Below are 19108 nucleotides of genomic sequence, written 5' to 3' on the forward strand. Positions count from 1 at the left end.
AATGGGTTTCCATGAAGAACCATTGGCACCCCCACGCGTCTGCTAAAGAGTAGCACGTTTTGCCTGCAGGCTTGGGAACGCATGGGAGTTTGTGAGCAATTAGCAATAATTTGAACCTAGCCTAAATAATAGACATGTGCAATTCGTTTAGTTCCGAATTCGTTTTTTAACGTTAATTCCGAAATTTCCGAATTTCCAAATTTTAACATTTCTGAATCTTCGGATTTCCGAATTTTCAAATTTCTGAATTCCGAATTTTAGAATTTCCGGAATTTCGGTAATTCGGAAATGTGAAAATTCGAGATTTCGGAAAATTCGAAATTTGGAAGTTCGAACTTTTGGAAATTCTAAAACTTGAATTTCGGAAATTCTAAAAAAAATTAATTTCTGAATTTCGAAATTTTCTAATTTCCGATTTCGAAATTTTCGAATTTCCGAATTTCGAAATGTTAGAATTTCCGAATTTTGAAATTCGAAAATTTCTAAATTCGGAAATTCTAACATTTCGAAATTCGGAAATTAGAAAACTTCGAAATCAGAAATTAGAACATTTCGAAATTCGGGAAATTAAAACATTTCGAAATTCGGAAATTAAAAAATTTCGAAATTCGGAAATTTTAGTTTCATTTGTTTTTTAGTTTTTTTCTAAAATTTGAAAATTCGAAAATCGGAAATAAGAAAATTCAGAATTTGGAAATTCGAAAATTCAGAATTTGAAAATTCGGAAATTCAAAAATCGGAAATGCAAAAATACAGAATCCGAAAATTTTTGCATTTATGAATTTCTGAATCTTCGAATTTCCAAATTTTCCGAATTTTCGAAAAAAGCTAAAAAACGAATGAAACTAAAACAAGAATGAACACATTTTTCAGCAGTGCACATGTCTACTAAATCGCTAATCCCCCAACTCCATAGTAATGAAGATGAAGAGAAGAAGACATGCTTGAAGTCCAGTCTATGGTTCCTTTCATAGATAAAGTGAACGAGTGAGTGTTGCCATCCTAGTACAGGGAGTCTATCTATCTATCTGGAATAATGTATAAAATTGTCTTTTCTTGGTTGTGTGATGTTCCTTGGAAAATATGTAACATTTGTACTCTTCTGTTAAAATGCATTTGAAATGAGAAAAGCAAAAAAAGAGAAATGGTTCTGTTATTTAAGGATAGAGGGGCACAGCTTTATTGATTAAAAAAATACACAAAAGTAAATAAATAAGAAAAAAAAATAACCCAATAGTTCACAAACTAACCTCTGCAGAGCCGACAGTGAACAGGGATAGCTGTTCGGCGTCTGACAGAATTAAATTTGACCATAAATCTTCTTGCATAGAAATAGTGGAGCCCCATAGACAATATATTTATATATTTATATAGATCTATATATATATATAGTGTGTCCAGATAAATATATTTCATTATGTATAGACGTATGTTTCTATATGTAGGTAAGACAAGGCAATGCAAGACATCACCGGACGTGGCACAGGCTGATGACATCATAGGCTGGGGTGAGATGTCACAGGTCTGGAGGTTTTTGTAGCACAGAATAAGGTCTTGAAGGGGAAAAGGGGTAATGGTGGTGGCAGTGATGTCATGCAGGGGAGCGTGTTGGAATCCTGCAGATCATTACTTTGTTGACCCTCCCCTTCTTAAAGTCCTGTTCAAGTAAAAACTTTAGGTAGCCATTTTGTTACCTTAAAGAGAACCATTCACAATTAGGCTCATAAAAGAGTCTGTGGCCAGGCTACGGGCATTTAAATATTCTTAACATGCCATAAATGTGCTTTAAAACACGCCCATCACTGACCTCTGTAGCTGCAGTCACTGTGGAGAAACTCACCTACAACATTTTATAAATAAAAGTTGTGAAAATATTCAGGTCGGGTCTCAGCACTTTGCTCTTTCACCTCTCCCTATGTACATGCTCTGTGTATACATTAGAGGTTAGAAGGCTGGCTGGGGAAGCTGAGCTACCTTGTTAAAGTAAAAGCAGAAAGCTTCAGCTGAAAACTTTGAGGGTGAATTAGGCTGCATTCACATCTGAGCATTCCAGGACAACGTGCGTTCCCAGAATGTGTAAAAAAGTCATGCTTGCGTTGCCATTTTTGGTAATGGCACCCAAAACACAGCCAGCAAATGCACATTTTTGGGATGCCTTACTCTGTCGTAGAAAATTATGCAAAAAGAAGCACGTTTGTGAAAGATGAAGTGTGAATGGGGCCTTACTCCTGAGAAGCTGCAGCTACAGAGGGCAGTGAGGACTTGTTTTAAACATCTGAATGCCTATAGTCTGGTCACAGAATAACACAGAAAAATTTCCGAAAGATGCAGGAATATTTATAAAATAATTATATTTGTCCCCTTTGCCGGTTTTATTTGAGTCTGAAGTCTGAAAGTTTTTCTACCTTGTCATCTGCATAGGCCCAAATATTTTCCCTAAACTCCCATAGAGAGTGACCCATAGTTAAGAAGAATGTAAAAAACTATGGAGCTTTGTTTTTGGCTCTATTATGCAATCTCAGGAGATGGAAAACAGTATTTAAGGCCAGGCCATTAACAAGACAGCAGCTCCGGCATTCCAGTTGAAGTAGCAGGTTGAGAAAAAGTAATTAGAACTGTGTGGAAAGGTACTGTGTGTGTATATATATATATATACACACACACGCGCACGCACACTATATTACCAAAAGTATTGGGACGCCTGCCTTTACACCAACAAGAACATTAATGACATCCAAGTCTTAGGGCCAGATTCTCGTACATCCGCGCAATTTTGTGCGGGCGCAACGTATCTGATTTACGTTACGCCTCCGCAACTTAGACGGGCAAGTGCTGTATTCTCAAAGCACTTGCTCCGTAAGTTGCGGTGGCGTAGCGTAAATCGGCGGCGTAAGCCCGCCTAATTCAAATTTGGATCAGGGGGGCGTGTTTTATGTAAATCTACTGTGACCCGACGTGATTGACGTTTTTCCCGAATGGCGCATGCGCCGTCCGTGGAATTTCCCAGTGTGAATTGCTCCAAAGTACGCCGCAAGGACGTCATTGGTTTCGACGTGAACGTAAATGACGTCCAGCCCCATTCACGGACGACTTACGCAAACGAAGTAACTTTTTCAAATTTCGACGCGGGAACGACGGCCATACTTAACATTGGTACGCCGCACTTATGCGTCATAGCAGGGGCAACTATAAGCTGGGAAAAGCCTAACGTAAACGTCGTAACTTTACTGCGTCGGTCGGGCGTACGTTTGTGAATTTGCGTATCTAGCTGATTTACATATTTCGACGCGTAAATCAGCTTACACGCCCCTAGCGGTCAGCGGAAAAATGCAGTTACGATCCGACGGCGTAAGAGACTTACGCCTGTTGGATCTAATGGATATCTATGCGTAACTGATTCTAAGAATCAGCCGCATAGATACGACGGGTCGGATTAGGACTTACGACGGCGTACATGGCGCTGCGCCGTCGTAAGTCCTTTCAGAATCTGGCCCTTAGTCCGTAGGGTTCGATATTGAGTTGGCCCACCCTTTGCAGCTATAACAGCTTCAACTCTTCTGGGAAGGCCGTCCACAAGGTTTAGGAGTGTGTCTATGGGAATGTTTGACCATTCTTCCAGAAGCGCATTTGTGAGGTCAGGCACTGATGTTGTATGAGAAGGCCTGGCTCACAGTCTCTGCGCTAATTTATTCCAAAGGTGTTCTATCGGAACTCTGTGCAGGCCAGTGAGGTTCCTCCATTCCAAACTCGTTCATCCGTGTCTCTATGGACCTTGCTTTGTGTACTGGTCCAAATCATTTGGTGGAGGGGGGATTAAGGTGTGGGGTTGTTTTTCAGGGGTTGGTTTTGGCCACTTAGTTCCAGTGAAGGGAACTCCTAAGGCATCAGCATACCAAGAAATGTTTGCCCCTTCCTGTTCCACCCCAGACTAAGTGTATTGACACGAAACGCGTCGGAAGGTCTCATTTTATACAAGCGCTTGAAACCATTTTGCTAAATGTAAGTTTAGCAGCTGTAAATAAATATTTTTGGTATTATTTTAAACGGAATATACGCAATGTGGTTTTCTTCTTCTCTCATTTTCCCGAACCATTAATACATCATTGGTGTGAGTTCCATCATGTACTACTAAACCATTCCTTTCTGTGAATTGCATGAATTCTGTCCTTATGGAGGTCTTGATGCCATAAGATACAACCACGAGGATTCTTCAGTTTTTACCTTGTCGGTTTATAACAACACATGCTTTTTTGGGCTCACGGAGACGTATGTTCAATTTTTCTGGTAAGCCTACACTTTTACCGGTGGTGGGTCTGCACATTTTATGCAAGAGCTACGGTTTATTGCATAGAAGTTTGCAAATTTATTTTGAAGTCGTTGATGTTCCCCCTTCACAGTTTCTTTGCTGACACACGGTGGAATTTGATTTCTATCTATGGACTTTAAAGTTGTACATATGTGTTTTTTGCAGATTTTATGTTGATATCACATTCATTGTTATCTATTTATCGTCACAGTGAGCGCATCACTTTTAGGGGTATATCCCCTTATTATTACTTACTAATTGGGTTTTATTTCCTAATTTAATTGCATAAGCACTACACTTCATCACATCAACAGTTTGGGGATGGCCCCTTCCTGTTCCAACATGACTGTGCACCAGTGCACAAACAAGGTCCATAAAGACATGGATGAGCGAGTTTGGGTGGAGGAACTTGACTGGCCTGACCTCAACCCGATAGAACACCTTTGGGATTAATTAGAGCAGAGAATGCAAGCCAGGCCTTCTCGTCCAACGTCAGTGCCTGACCTCACAAATGCACTTCTGGAAGAATGGTCAAACATTCCCATAGACACACTCCTAAACCTTGTGGACAACCTTCCCAGACGAGGTAAAGCAGTTATAGCTGCAAAGGGTGGGCCAACCCAACATTGAACCCTACGGACTAAGACTGGGATGCCATTAAAGTTCATGTGCTTGTAAAGGCAGGAATCCCAATATATATATTATACAGTTACGGTATATAGCAATTGCATTCAAGTAAGACTGAATATTCACATTCTTCCGTAAGCCCAATTGTGACTGGTTCCCCCAAACAGTATGAAGCCTGTCCAGTATGCCACAGTCAACATGAAAGTCAAGAGTTCCTGTTCCGGTTAGACTTCATATACACAGGTTGACAAAATGGCTGTGGTCGTCGTGCACAGATACCACTTCTTTTCCTTCTCCTCCTGGCCAGTCCGGCCAAACGTCCTCCAGTTATCTCTTTAGATTCTAGCACTAAGGGTGTGTGTGTGTGTGTGCAGTAACTTTTTTTTTTCCCCGACTAATAAACAATTAAGGCACGGCACAAACACACAGATACACAGACGCACACACACATTGGACACACACATACACGCCAGTGTGGCCCCTCGCTTCTCTTTAAGAGACTGCAGGGGATGGGGAGCGATAAGGCTCATTGCAACAAAAAAAAATCCCATGGTGGCAGCTACTAAGTCCAGGCCCAGTTTTTCTTCTTGCTTCCTCGTGCGTTAGAGGGCTAGGCTGCAGTTACGATATCAACACTGTGATTCTGACCCTTTCACACCTTGACATTCTAGAATTGTTTGTTTAAGAGGGGTGCTGACTCCTAACTGTGGTGGCTGTCTGAGAACTTGGAGACTTCAGCGGTGCACAGGTCCCGCTCTTGCCATCGCTCTGGACTCCGCTAACGGTAATAGATATAGGAGACTGCTTACGTTGTTCTGGACTGGTGGCCTTAAGAGAAGTCACTGAGGTCTCTTTAGTCTGTTTGCTGTCAACTATGCCGCTTCCAGCAACAGATCTGGACAATCTTGTTTGGTCAGTTTCCGCTCCACCGTTACTAGGCTTATTAGGTAAGGAAGAAGGGCTGATTGATACCTGATTGGCGTCAGGCTTGTTGACCTTGTCATGACTTGGTGGAAATGAGTTCTTTTTGGCCTGGTCGCTCAGAATTCTGCTGATGCTACCATCCGAAGCAGCAGTTGGCAATTTGGCTTTTTTTTTTTCCTCGCTAGCATTATAAGCGCTTGGATGATCGGAGGTGCCCCTCATCTTGTCGCTGGCTGTTCCTGAAAGCCCTCCGGTTACTGAGGGGTTCTCAGTAGGACTTTTAAAACCAGCTTCGGGGCCAGTTACCGGAGGAGTGGTGACCGTCGTCTTGTCACTCTCCGCTCTGCTAACCTTGTTGACAGTTAACTGAGTATTGCTTGTTGAATGATGAATTTCTGTCTTGCTAGACTGGCTCTGGTTGGCTGCCAGTTTATGTACTTCTCCTCCAACTATTTTATCTTGCATTTTTGTTTTATCGCTGTCTGCTCCATTCACCGAACTATTATCTGACATAGTAGAAGCTTGGGGTGGCTGTGTGCTTTCCACATTGCTTATCTGTATGCTTACTGGGGAGAGAGATTTCACAGTAGCTAAAGCAGGAACAGCAATTTGGGAATCTTTTACAGCAGCTCCATTTCCTTTAGTGTTTTCCATGGTGGGCACTGCGGTAATAAAAGTTTTTGTTAGTTCAGATTTTACTTCACTGCTCCTCATGGGCGGTACATTATTATTATACTGGCTAGTTGGGGGCTTCTCACCATTTAGGATGGAGGTAGAATCCTTTACCTGGTCGGTTTTCACTTCATTTATTCTAACAGGGTGGGAGGAAGTAGACTGGAAGGTCTGTGAGAGCTTGGCACTTGGTGGAGAAAGGGAAGGACATTTTGAATGATCAATGTTTAATTTTTCATCCTTTATACTAAAGGGTGGGTCGCCTTCTGGTTTCTTCTCTTCAGTTGGCTGAGAGGAAGGCTTAATAGTTTTAGGGTCAGTTGTCTTCATTGGAGTAACCTCTTTGTTTTTCTCTTTTGTAGCATGAGAGTGATCGGAGTGGAGAGGTTGAAGGGAACTGGTGGGGTATTTCACTGGGTCAGGTTCAACAGTTTTAGACTTAATTATGTGTGAACTTGCCTGAGAAGACTGGGAGTCTTTGTGGTTGGAGGGACTACTTTTTATAGTACTTTTACCCACTGTAGTCAGCTCTTCAACCACTTCTAAATACCAACGTTCCCTCATGGTCCCACTCTCTTCCTCGTCATCCTCTCCTTTTTCTCCCTTTTTGCCTTCAGCTTCCCCGATGCCTTCTTCTCCTTCCCCCCGTCTACCTTCATGTTCCTGCACAGGACTTAGCGTTTTGACCTGACATCTTCCTGTCATGGCATGAGAAGGCTCACCTTGTGTCGGTAGAGCAACCGTCACAATGGAAGGCGGTTCCTGGGGTGAAAACGAGGTGGGAGTTCGAACAACAGTGCCTATCTTTCCTACTACTGGAACTTTCCCTTCAACACCTTTGTGCCCCTCAACCTGTTGTGATATTCCCATCCCAATATCACTCTCCAGCCTTTCCAAACTGTCCACTAACAGGTCTCCTGCACATAAGCTCCGAGGAGATTCCTGTCGGCCTACTCTTCTAACTGGTTGAGATCTTCCCCCCATGCTTTCTCCCACTTCTCCCTCTGGTGTTCCACCTCCTGGCTCTTGTTTTCTTGGTGACCCACCACTTCCCCCTCCACCCAACTTCTCTGCAGACTGCACTCTCTTCAGGAGAGGGGAACGTGGGGGCTCTGCACTTTTGGGGCGTGGACGGGAAACAGGAGGGGAGGGGTGCAATTTTGGAGGGAAGCTCTGAGTGGTCAGGCTGCTACCTACACTGTGGCTAGGAAGAAGAGGAGGTGAGGCAACTGCAGTGGGTGAAGGTGTATGAGCCAGTGGGGATAAGGGCATGTTACCGGCAGACTTGCATCTTGCAGAGCGATACTGGCGGTGCAGTTTTGGGGACAAACCATGAAGTGTGCTTGGGCGAATGTGAGGAGAGGTAGATGCAGATGAGGAGGATGAGGAGGATGTTGGAGCACAGGACGTCGAGGAGGATGGAGGAGGAGGGGCTGGGGAGTTGGGAGTGCTGGAAGAAGGAGAACTGCCTTGCGAAGAAGCTCCTGAAACAAAAACACGAGAGGAAGTATTAATAATCTGAATAGCAATCTCATCCCGAAGCCTGTTTTAAATCTACACGGCCTGCTGTTCTTTGATTCAACACTACCATTCTGTAAAATATTTCTCCCAAGCAGAAAGAACATTTTAATCTGAGATTAGACAAGAACATCAGGATGTAAGTAAGAACACCATGACCCAGCAAAAAAAAGAAAGTACATCAGAACTGTAGGAAGACACAAGAATTTCATTCCCCAACGCCCAAAAAAGATTGCTAGTGGGATGAGAGCCAAAGTAGGATTCCATAGACGCTATCTGTTCTTGACTTTCAGGGGCAGTACAAGAGTTGTAAAAATTGTTCCTACAAATGAACACATTTTTTTTAATTTGCATCATTTTTTGTTGTTGCTGTGAAATAGAATTTTATATATATATAGCATATAAAATACCCCCATTTATGAATTCAGCATTAATTTTCCTGGATATTTTTGGTCAAAAGTTGACACGTTTGACTTTCTATTTTTCAAGAGCCTCCAGCAATCCAATTTCCCTGCCAACGTTTTTGCATCTGTCCTCCATAGCGAACCGCTGTTGCTTGTGTTTAATGTTAAGCAAACTCACCAAGGATTATTTTAACTGACCACTGTAGCTGCAGGTACTGTGGAGTAATTCTCAGCGTTTAAAGCAAAAACTTTTATTGTTTCTCAAACGTGTCTTTTCCTTCCTCTCCCCAGCAGTGACAAATCTCTAATGTAAACTGATGCATAGCAAGGGGGAGCTCAGTGCTGAGACCTGACAGGGCTTCCTCTGTGAACTCTGAGGATGATTTGCTCCATAGTGCCTGCAGCTACAGAGGTCAGTTAGGGTTTGTTTTTAAAGTGATATTAAAGTCTTGTTTTTCATTTAAAAAAATATATGTTATACTTACCTGCTCTGTGCAGTGTTTTTGCACAGAGCAGCCCAGATCCTCCTCTCAGATCTCATGTTGGCACTCCTGGCCCCTCCCTCCTGCCGGGTGCCCCCACAGCAAGCAGCTTGCTATGGGGGCACCCGACCTGAACCTCTGCTCAGTGTGACCATTCACACATGGAACCATGGTTTGGCTCCACCCTCTCTGTCTCCTAAATGGCTCCTGCTGCTGCCAAAAGCCAATCAAGTGTACGAGTCCCCGGAGAGGCAAGTCTCTCCTGGACATCGCTGGATCCAGAGGGGACTCAGGTAAGTATTAGGAGTGGCTGCTGCACACAGAAGCATGAGCCACGATTAAGGCCTGATGCCCAAAACGCGTTGGCTTTTTTGACTGTTGTTCACATACTATAATAAAAAAATTTTTAGCCGACTTCGATGACACCAGCCTTTTTGACTTTTTTGCATGGATTACATGAAGATTTAAAGATAATTCACAGGTTGAGTGCTGTATTCTTGAGGCTCACCAGGCATTGCACAGGAGGTAGTGCACAGGAGGTAGTAGATCGGATGCACCTGTTCCAAAAAACCTTGTGCCTTTACAACCACTTTAAGTGTATGTACTAGTTAGGAATATTGAAATATTTGAATGTCTATAGTCTGGCTCCAGTTCTACTTCAAATATGTAAAAAGTATTTGAGTGTATTGCCCAACAGCAATCTACGCAAAACTTATATTTGTTTTGGTATGCAAAGCCTTTAAAGTACCAGTAAATCTGACATGGTTTTAGTTTTGGTAAAGCCCTACCAACAACATGCTATGTCATATAATGCTCTTGTTGCAAAGCCCATCATGCTTTGCTGTTCCATCATTTTAGGTGTAAAAAGGCTTACCAGGGGCATTTGGGGTTGCTGTTCCATAATTTTAGGTGTAAAAAGGCTTACCAGGGGCATTTGGGGTTGCTGTTCCATCATTTTAGGTGTAAAAAGGCTTACCAGGGGCATTAGAGGGTTATCGTTTACTGGAACTATATTTAAAAAAAAAAAATTCTGCTTAGGCTCCATTACCCAAAATACATGTTTGACTTGATTTTACAACAGGTCTGTTGTGCTGTGTCTGGGCATAGATGCCCAATGCAGGCTCAACTCAAGGGCGAGGCAGAAATCCTTGCTTTGTATGTGGCCTGTTCACACCAATGTGCTATGTTGGTGTGTGCTGTGATAAAATGATCTAGGCATAATTTTATTGGGGCGGATCAGTAATGATCCGCCCCGTGAACCTCTGCTTGCTCAGCGGGGATCGCTCTGTTGATCCCCGCTGAGCCGGCGGATGACAGGGCGGTCCCCGCGCACTGTGCAGGGACCGCCCTGTCTTTTCTCCGCTCTTCACCCGATCCGATAGACGGATGGAAAAGTAGGTTTTTCCTCTGTCACACTTTGGCGGATCGGAGCGGGTCGGATTTCAGCGGGCATGTCACCGCTGATATGCGCGGCTCCATAGAGGAGCACAGAGTGCCCGTTCAGGTCCACCAAAAAAACTGGCAGGCGGACCTGAATGGGCCACCCATGTGAAATAGCCCTTAGGCCCCGTACACACGACCAGATCTATCCGCTGGGATTGATCCACGGATCAGTTACAGCAGATAGATCCGGTCGTGTGTACAGCCTAGCGGACATTTCCCAGCGGATAAAAATCCAGCCGACGGATTCCCAGCGGATAAAAATTTCTTAGCATGCTAAGAAATCTATCTGCTGGAATCCAGGCCAGCGGACTGATCCGGTCGTCTGTACAGACTCACCGGATCAGTCCGTCCGCTCCCATCCCTCGCATGCGTCGTAATGATTCGACGCATGCGTGGAAGTATTTACCTTCCAGGGTCGCGCACGTCGCCGCGTCATCGTCGCGGCGACGGCGCGGCCACGTCAACGCGGATGTACAGGGAGTGCAGAATTATTAGGCAAATGAGTATTTTGACCACATCATCCTCTTTATGCATGTTGTCTTACTCCAAGCTGTATAGGCTCGAAAGCCTACTACCAATTAAGTATATTAGGTGATGTGGATCTCTGTAATGATAAGGTGTGTGGTCTAATGACATCAACACCCTATATCAGGTGTGCATAATTATTAGGCAACTTCCTTTCCTTTGGCAAAATGGGTCAAAAGAAGGACTTGACAGGCTCAGAAAAGTCAAAAATAGTGAGATATCTTGCAGAGGGATGCAGCACTCTTAAAATTGCAAAGCTTCTAAAGCGTGATCATCGAACAATCAAGCGTTTCATTCAAAATAGTCAACAGGGTCTCAAGAAGCGTGTGGAAAAACCAAGGCGCAAAATAACTGCCCATGAACTGAGAAAAGTCAAGCGTGCAGCTGCCAAGATGCCACTTGCCACAAGATTGGCCATATTTCAGAGCTGCAACATCACTGGAGTGCCCAAAAGCACAAGATGTGCAATACTCAGAGACATGGCCAAGGTAAGAAAGGCTGAAAGACGACCACCACTGAACAAGACACACAAGCTGAAACGTCAAGACTGGGCCAAGAAATATCTCAAGACTGATTTTTCTAAGGTTTTATGGACTGATGAAATGTGAGTGAGTCTTGATGGGCCAGATGGATGGGCCCGTGGCTGGATTGGTAAAGGGCAGAGAGCTCCAGTCCGACTCAGACGCCAGCAAGGTGGAGGTGTAGTACTGGTTTGGGCTGGTATCATCAAAGATGAGCTTGTGGGGCCTTTTCGGATTGAGGATGGAGTCAAGCTCAACTCCCAGTCCTACTGCCAGTTTCTGGAAGACACCTTCTTCAAGCAGTGGTACAGGAAGAAGTCTGCATCCTTCAAGAAAAACATGATTTTCATGCAGGACAATGCTCCATCACACGTGTCCAAGTACTCCACAGCGTGGCTGGCAAGAAAGGGTATAAAAGAAGAAAAACTAATGACATGGCCTCCTTGTTCACCTGATCTGAACCCCATTGAGAACCTGTGGTCCATCATCAAATGTGGGATTTACAAGGAGGGAAAACAGTACACCTCTCTGAACAGTGTCTGGGAGGCTGTGGTTGCTGCTGCACGCAATGTTGATGGTGAACAGATCAAAACACTGACAGAATCCATGGATGGCAGGCTTTTGAGTGTCCTTGCAAAGAAAGGTGGCTATATTGGTCACTGATTTGTTTTTGTTTTGTTTTTGAATGTCAGAAATGTATATTTGTGAATGTTGAGATGTTATATTGGTTTCACTGGTAAAAATAAATAATTGAAATGGGTATATATTTTTTTTTTTGTTAAGTTGCCTAATAATTATGCACGGTAATAGTCACCTGCACACACAGGTATCCCCCTAAAATAGCTAAAACTAAAAACAAACTAAAAACTACTTCCAAAAATATTCAGCTTTGATATTAATGAGTTTTTTGGGTTCATTGAGAACATGGTTGTTGTTCAATAATAAAATTAATCCTCAAAAATACAACTTGCCTAATAATTCTGCACTCCCTGTATTCTGCGGGGATTTCGATCTGATGGTGTGTATAGCCATCAGATCCAAATCCGCCAGAGGATTTATCCGCTGGAAACGGTCCGGCGGACCGTTTCCATCGGATATCCTCTCGTCTGTACGAGGCCTTAGAATTACAGGCCTACAATATAAATTTCCATGCAAAATAATTGTACCGCTTTCAGCACCTAAAATCTGAAATAATCATACCGCCAGGGAGGTTAACAGCACTCTTCACTGGAAACCTCTGAACGCAATCATTGGGAGGGTTGTCCACACACATTTGGCCATAAAGTGTGCCTCTGCAGTGTCCTACACCGGAAACACTGGAGTATATTCTCTGGCCTCCTTGCACTTCACTTTACGTAGACATGAGTTTGCTCCCTGCATTCTGCCTTATTTAAATCTTGTAGTCAGCCACATAGACTTCTATGTCAGCTACTAGCTCAGTTCCAAAATAGCACTAGAACACGCACAGTAGTGACCGAACAGCTGGGAGAAGTGGCTGCAGCATTTCTAGTGAAGGACAAAGCTTTGTGGTGTTCTTCCTTAATTCCCTGGTAAACTCCTTAAAATATTTCAATGTTGACAGAGCAGTTCTCATACCATTTATACTTGGGATGCACTGATACTGGTATCATTATCGGTGCCGATACTGAGTATTTTCACGAGTGAAAATGGTCCCAATACCGAAAACCGATACGTTGCCTTGCAATTTGTGTCTATACAAAATGAATGGGCACAAATTGCACTGCAAAGAATCGAATGTGATTTGAACAGGAATGTGGTGCGATGTCTGAATTGCATACAATTTACCCCACCTCTCCTGTGTGTGTGAACCCAGTATAGAAAGGGAAGTGACATCTAGTGCAGCAATGCTAAAATTGCACTGACCCTCTACAGATTTGGCAATGCTAAGACTGCTCCGACCTCATACAGACATGGCATTGCTAGACGGGGGCGGGTACCACTGGGCCTCCTGTAGGGGGCCTGGGCACACAGGGGGACCCAGACAGCAGAGGAATCGGTGCAGCGGGATGGAGGACAATTACAAAATTAAGCACTGTGCCTTGTTCTTAAATTATCCTCTCGTCCTGCTGCATTGATCACCCTCCACGTACTGCCCACATCTGATTCCCTCTGTGTGCCTGGGGGGCAACAACCACCCCCACCCAGATTTCCGATGCTGCCGGGGAACACAGGTGGATGGAGAGTGGAGGAAGGGGGCTAGCAGGGGCGGACTGACCATTCCCGCACTCGGGCACTGCTCAAGGGCCCTATGCCACTAGGGGGCCCCATCAGGGTTGCCAGCCTCAGTAAAACCAGGAACAGTATGTAAAAATCTGTGTTGTTATAAAAATCCCAAGATTATAGCTGCTCCGCCTTTCCAGTACCTTTTCAGTGTGTGTATGTGTATTCTGTGTGTGTATATTGTGTGTCTGTGTGTGTATACTGTGTGGCCCCATAATCTATTGCCTGGGGGCCCCATAATCTATTGTCTTGGGGCCCCATAATCTATTGTCTTGGGGCCCCATAATCTCCTATTGCCTGGGGGCCTCATAATCTCCTATTGCCTGGGGGCCCCATAATCTTCTATTGCCCAGGAGCCCCATGAGTTGTCAATCCGCCCCTGGGGGCTAGTAAATATGTAATTTACCAGCTCCTTTCTTTTCTGAATTGGACACAGAGAGCAAACGGTACCGATCGCTCCTGTGTCCATTGATAACTGAGCATAGTAAACTATGTTTACTATGGTACAGTTTATGAATGAACAGAAGCCTTCTGTTCGTTCATCTGCAGTGCAGCTGAGGCTACAGAGAAAGGAACTGAAGAATCTGTGTCCTCAATTCCTTTCTCTGTCTCAAAGGTAAGATGTCAGGGGTCTGTTTAGACCCCTGATATTTAATCCAAGCCCCCCCAACAGCATTGTAAAAACAAAATGTTAAAAAAATACTGTAAAATTGTAAAAAAAAAAAAAATGTCAACATATATATATTTTTTAAATAGTGATTTTTGTAATTCGGGGAGGACCTGTCAGCTAGGCTGTGTGGGGCCCCCGTGATTTATAATGGCAGCCCTGTTGTTAGGACGGCTCCAGCACTGTACAAATCTGGCATTTCTAAGCAGCAATTCAGCAAATGAGGAACATAATTATATTATTCCTATTTTACAAAACACACTTATATACTTGTCACCCCTACCTAGGTATGCAGAGTCCATTGACCGATAGCTGTGGGTTGGAGAGCGGGCAGAGAAGCTGTGAGTGGGAGATCCTGGCAGACTGTCACTAGAGGATAGAGAGCGGCTGAGAGAGGAAAGAGAGCGGCTGGTGTGCAGCAGATTGGACTGCTTGGTGATCTTACGAAAGAGAGAGCTGCGCTTCTTACTGTCAGGGGAAGATCAAGACAGGAAAGAAAAGAGAAAAGGATGGAAAAGGAACAGACAGCCCTTCAATAATATTCATACGCTTGTGTGATTTTCCTGTTGCCCTATGCTGAATGGATTTACCCTTCCCTCTGCCTGTCTGCCACTCATTCCATTTACACCCGTCCCTTGTCTCATTCCTTATGTATTCCATAATTCCTCCTGTCTCCTTTTATGCAATGCCAAAAGTTCTCATATTCTACATTCTATGCCACCCTTGTTACAAAGACAAAGCTTTATAGTTGTGAAGGTTTCAGTGATTTTAGCTCCTTAGCCATGGCCCTCCATACAGTTGCACTTCAGTTAGATGATTAAAGCTGAATTCCAGGAATTCAGCCCCTTGGTAAAAGAATTAAGGCACACTATGAGTTAAGTCCAGTAAGGTGCATGACACCTCCTGGGCTTAGCTCTATTATTTACATCTTTATAGTACTCCTGTAAGATGGCGGGAGACGCCCAATGCTGATCCTTCTGAGCTCTGCCCAATCACATAAGTCTTGGTATTATGGGAACTTATTCACAAAATACAAAGGGCCAGATCCTCAAACGAATTACGCCGGCGTATCTATGGATTTGCCGCGTAATTTCAAAGTTCCCGCGTCGTATCTCTGTTTTGTATCCACAAAACAAGATACGACGGAATCTGGGCTCGATCCGACAGGCGTACGTCTTAGTACGCCGTCGGATCGTAGGTGCATTTTTACGCTGGCCGCTAGGTAGCGTTTCCGTCGAATTCCGCGTCGAGTATGCAAATTAGCTAGATACGGTGATCCACGTACGTCCGGCCGGCGCATTTTTTTACGTCGTTTGCGTTCGGCTTTTTCCGGCGTATAGTTACCCCTGCTATATGAGGCGTATCCTATGTTAAAGCGGGGGTTCACCCTTAGAGGGCACTTTTCCCCCTTAGATTCCTGCTCGTTTTTACTAGGGGAATCGGCTATTTATTTTAAAATATGTGCAGTACTTACCCGTTTACGAGATGCATCCTCTCCGTCGCTTCCGGGTATGGGCTTCGGGAATGGGCGTTCCTTCTTGATTGACAGTCTTCCGAGAGGCTTCCGACGGTCGCATCCATCGCGTCACGATTTTCCGAAAGAAGCCGAACGTCGGTGCGCAGGCGCAGTATAGAGCCGCACCGACGTTCGGCTTCTTTCGGCTACGAGTGACGCGATGGATGCGACCGTCGGAAGCCTCTCGGAAGGCTGTCAATCAAGAAGGAACGCCCATTCCCGAAGCCCATACCCGGAAGCCGACGGAGAAGATGCATCTCGAAAACGGGTAAGTACGGATCATATTTTAATACAAATAGCCGATTCCCCTAGACCGAACGAGCAGGAAGCTAAGGGGAGAAATTTTTTTTTTTTATAAATGGGTGAACTCCCGCTTTAAGTATGGCCGTCGTTCCCGCGTCGAATTTTGAAAATGTTACGTCGTTTGCGTAAATCGTTTCTCGAATAGGGATTTGCGTAGAATGACGTCACCGTCGTAAGCATTGGCTTGTTCTGGTTTAATTTCAAGCATGCGCACTGGGATACCCCCACGGACGGCGCATGCGGCGTTAAAAAAAAAAGTAATTTACGTTGGGTCGCGACGTATTAGAATAAAACACGCCCCCATCACATAGATTTGAATTGCCCGCCCTTACGCCGGGAGAATTACGCTACGCCGCCGTAACTTTAGAGGCAAATGCTTTGTGAATACAGCATTTGCCTCTCAAAGTTGCGGCGGCGTAGCGTTACTAGGATACGCTACGCCTGCATAAAAATATGATCCGCTACGTGGATCTGGCCCAAAGGCTTCTGTGAATGGGTATCAAAGGGGAAAAGCGGCTGTAGATGCCTGGAGTATCTCCCCAGCAGAATAATAAACCTGTGAAATTTCAATAAACCTGTAAGATATCATGCAGCTCCTTGGACTTTCCTCATAGGGGTTTATTTACTAAAGCTAAAGAGTGCAAAATGAGTCACACTTCTGCAGGGAGACCAATCGGTTTCCACGTTTTATTGCCAAAGCTTAATTAAACAAGCTGTCATGTATCAGGTGTGCCCAGAACTGTGTGGCTAGCAACAGAGGAACACCAAACACATAAGTGAAAATATATTGATTTATTGAGGTAAGTGAATAATATAAATACAACCACCCCCAATATGACAACCAACCAACAGAGACCCACAAATAAAAACAGACAGATATGTACAATAAATGGGAAATGCCAGAATCATAAAGAATAGCCAGGCCAGGGTCATACACAGCAGATCGGCAGATGGACAAAGGGATATTCCAGAAGCTTAAACGTTAGCCAGGCCAAGGTCATACACACAGGGCCGCCATCAGGAATTATGGGGCCCCTTACACAGCTTCAGGCATGGGCCCCCTGGAGCAGAGAACTGGGGGGGGGGGTGCTGCTGCCTGAAATTGGGAAGCGGGGGGGGCTGCCGCGAATTGAGAAGCTGGGGGGGGGGGGGCCCTTTACAAAAAAAAGAGGAAATAAAGAAAAATATATATAAGAAAAGAGAGTAGCCATCCGGGGCCCTGGGGACCTCTGGGCCCTTTAATAAAAAAAAAAATTCTATATATATATATATATATATATATATATATATATATAAAAAATGTAGGTATATATATATATATATATATATATATATATATAAAAAGAAATTACAAAAAAAGGGGGGTTGCCATCCGAGACCTCTGGGTCCTTTAATAAAAATTTAAAAAAGAAACCTCTGGGCCCTTTAATAAAAATAAAAATAAAAAAATATATATACAAAAAAATAAATAAACATTTAAGAAAAAAGAAAAGGGGGGTTGCCATCCAGGACCTCTGGGCCCTTTATTAAAAATATATATATATATATATAAACAAAAATAAGAAAATAAACATTTATAAAAAATAAAAAAAAGAGGGGTTTGCAACATGGGGCCCTGGGGACCTCTGAGCCCTTTAATAAAAACAAAAATTATATATATATAAAAGAAATACAAAGAAAAAAGAAATATAATAATATAAAAAAAAAAAAATTATAAAAAAAAGGGGGGTTGTCATCCGGTGCCCTGGGAATCTCTGGGCCCCTGGGGACCTCCAGACCCCTAAAAAAAAAAATTGTCCCTTTAATAAAAAATAAAATAATAATATATTAAAAAATATATATATATTTTTTTATAAAAAAAAGGGGGTTGCCATCCAGGGCCTTGGGGACCTCTGGGCCATTTAATAATAATAATAATAATAATAATATTATATATATATATATATATATATAAAAATAAAAGAAATAAAAAAATCTATAAATTTTATTTATTTTTTTATAAAAAAAAGGGGGGTTGCCACCTGGGCCCCTGGGGACCTCCGGGCCCCTTACAGGTGTACTGCCTGTACCCCCCTGATGGCGGCCCTGCATACACAGGGAGATCAGCAGATGGGGTACGGAACACAGGACAGGGAGAGGATGGATGGTCAGGACAGGGAGACAGGATCAGGAACTCAGGTAGCAGATTTCAGAAACAGGTTCAGATAATCAGGCAGCAGGTACAGATCAGGGCACGAGGACGATACCAGGGCAAGGTATGTTTGCACTTGCCGGGTATTTATAGGAATGCCTGTAATTGGCCTCAAGTCACACCTGAGCGAATAAGGTGCTGTCTGCTCCACACTGCCAGGATCCATCCGCTGGTGGACGCCAGTACTGCGGCCCAAGGATGACATAACAACAGCAGGGAGAAGTTCCCCTGACAGTTCAAAACTGCCAGGAGACACCTGCTGGTGGACCTCAGTACTGCATGCCAAATGATAGATATTACCAGCGGATGGAACCTTTCCTGACACAAGCTCAGGTTAGAAGCTGATTGGTTTCTCTGCAGAAGTGTGACCTTCTCTAGCTTTAGTAAATAAACCCCATAGCGTACCTTTACTTTTTACCAAGTATTCAGCTGTAAATACACAATTGAAGTGGTTCTAAATTCAAAATGCTTTTTTTTTTTACTTTAATGCATTCCCTGCATTAGGAGAAAAAAAAACTACTACCTGTCCTACCTACCCCCTCTCTAAACACTTACCTGACAGCGATGTCCCAGCCGCAGCACCGTCTTCCCCTTTGCCTGCTTTCATAGGAGAACCAAGCAGCAGCGGGAGCCATGGGTTTACCGGTGCTGTGTGTGTGTGTCTATGGACACACACAGCCAAGCACAGGAGCATGCCCTCCTCCTTAGCACAGGGCTTGCTAAGGGGGCACCCAAAAGGAAGGAGTGAAAAGTTGTGGAAGGGAACTC

The 19108-nt window shown here is 43.9% G+C and overlaps 1 protein-coding gene across 5 annotated transcripts in view; it reads right to left on the bottom strand.

Moving 5' to 3' along the window:
* Positions 1–4942: 4942 nt before the first annotated feature.
* MAST1 (microtubule associated serine/threonine kinase 1) overlaps positions 4943–19108 on the bottom strand; it is a 165208-nt gene continuing 151042 nt past the window's right edge. For 3 of the 5 annotated variants that reach the window (XM_040346542.1, XM_040346541.1, XM_040346543.1), the window contains 2 exons: positions 14614–14798; positions 4943–8013 (listed from right to left, as the gene is read on the bottom strand). In XM_040346542.1, coding sequence (XP_040202476.1) covers positions 5615–8013; positions 14614–14798 — 2584 coding nt within the window. In that variant the 3' untranslated portion in view covers positions 4943–5614. The remainder of the gene's footprint in view (positions 8014–14613; positions 14799–19108) is intronic. The other 2 variants (XM_040346544.1, XM_040346545.1) reach the window with 2 other exon arrangements.

Source organism: Rana temporaria, chromosome 3 (assembly GCF_905171775.1).
Source record: "Rana temporaria chromosome 3, aRanTem1.1, whole genome shotgun sequence".
Classification (NCBI taxonomy): Eukaryota; Metazoa; Chordata; class Amphibia; order Anura; family Ranidae; genus Rana; species Rana temporaria.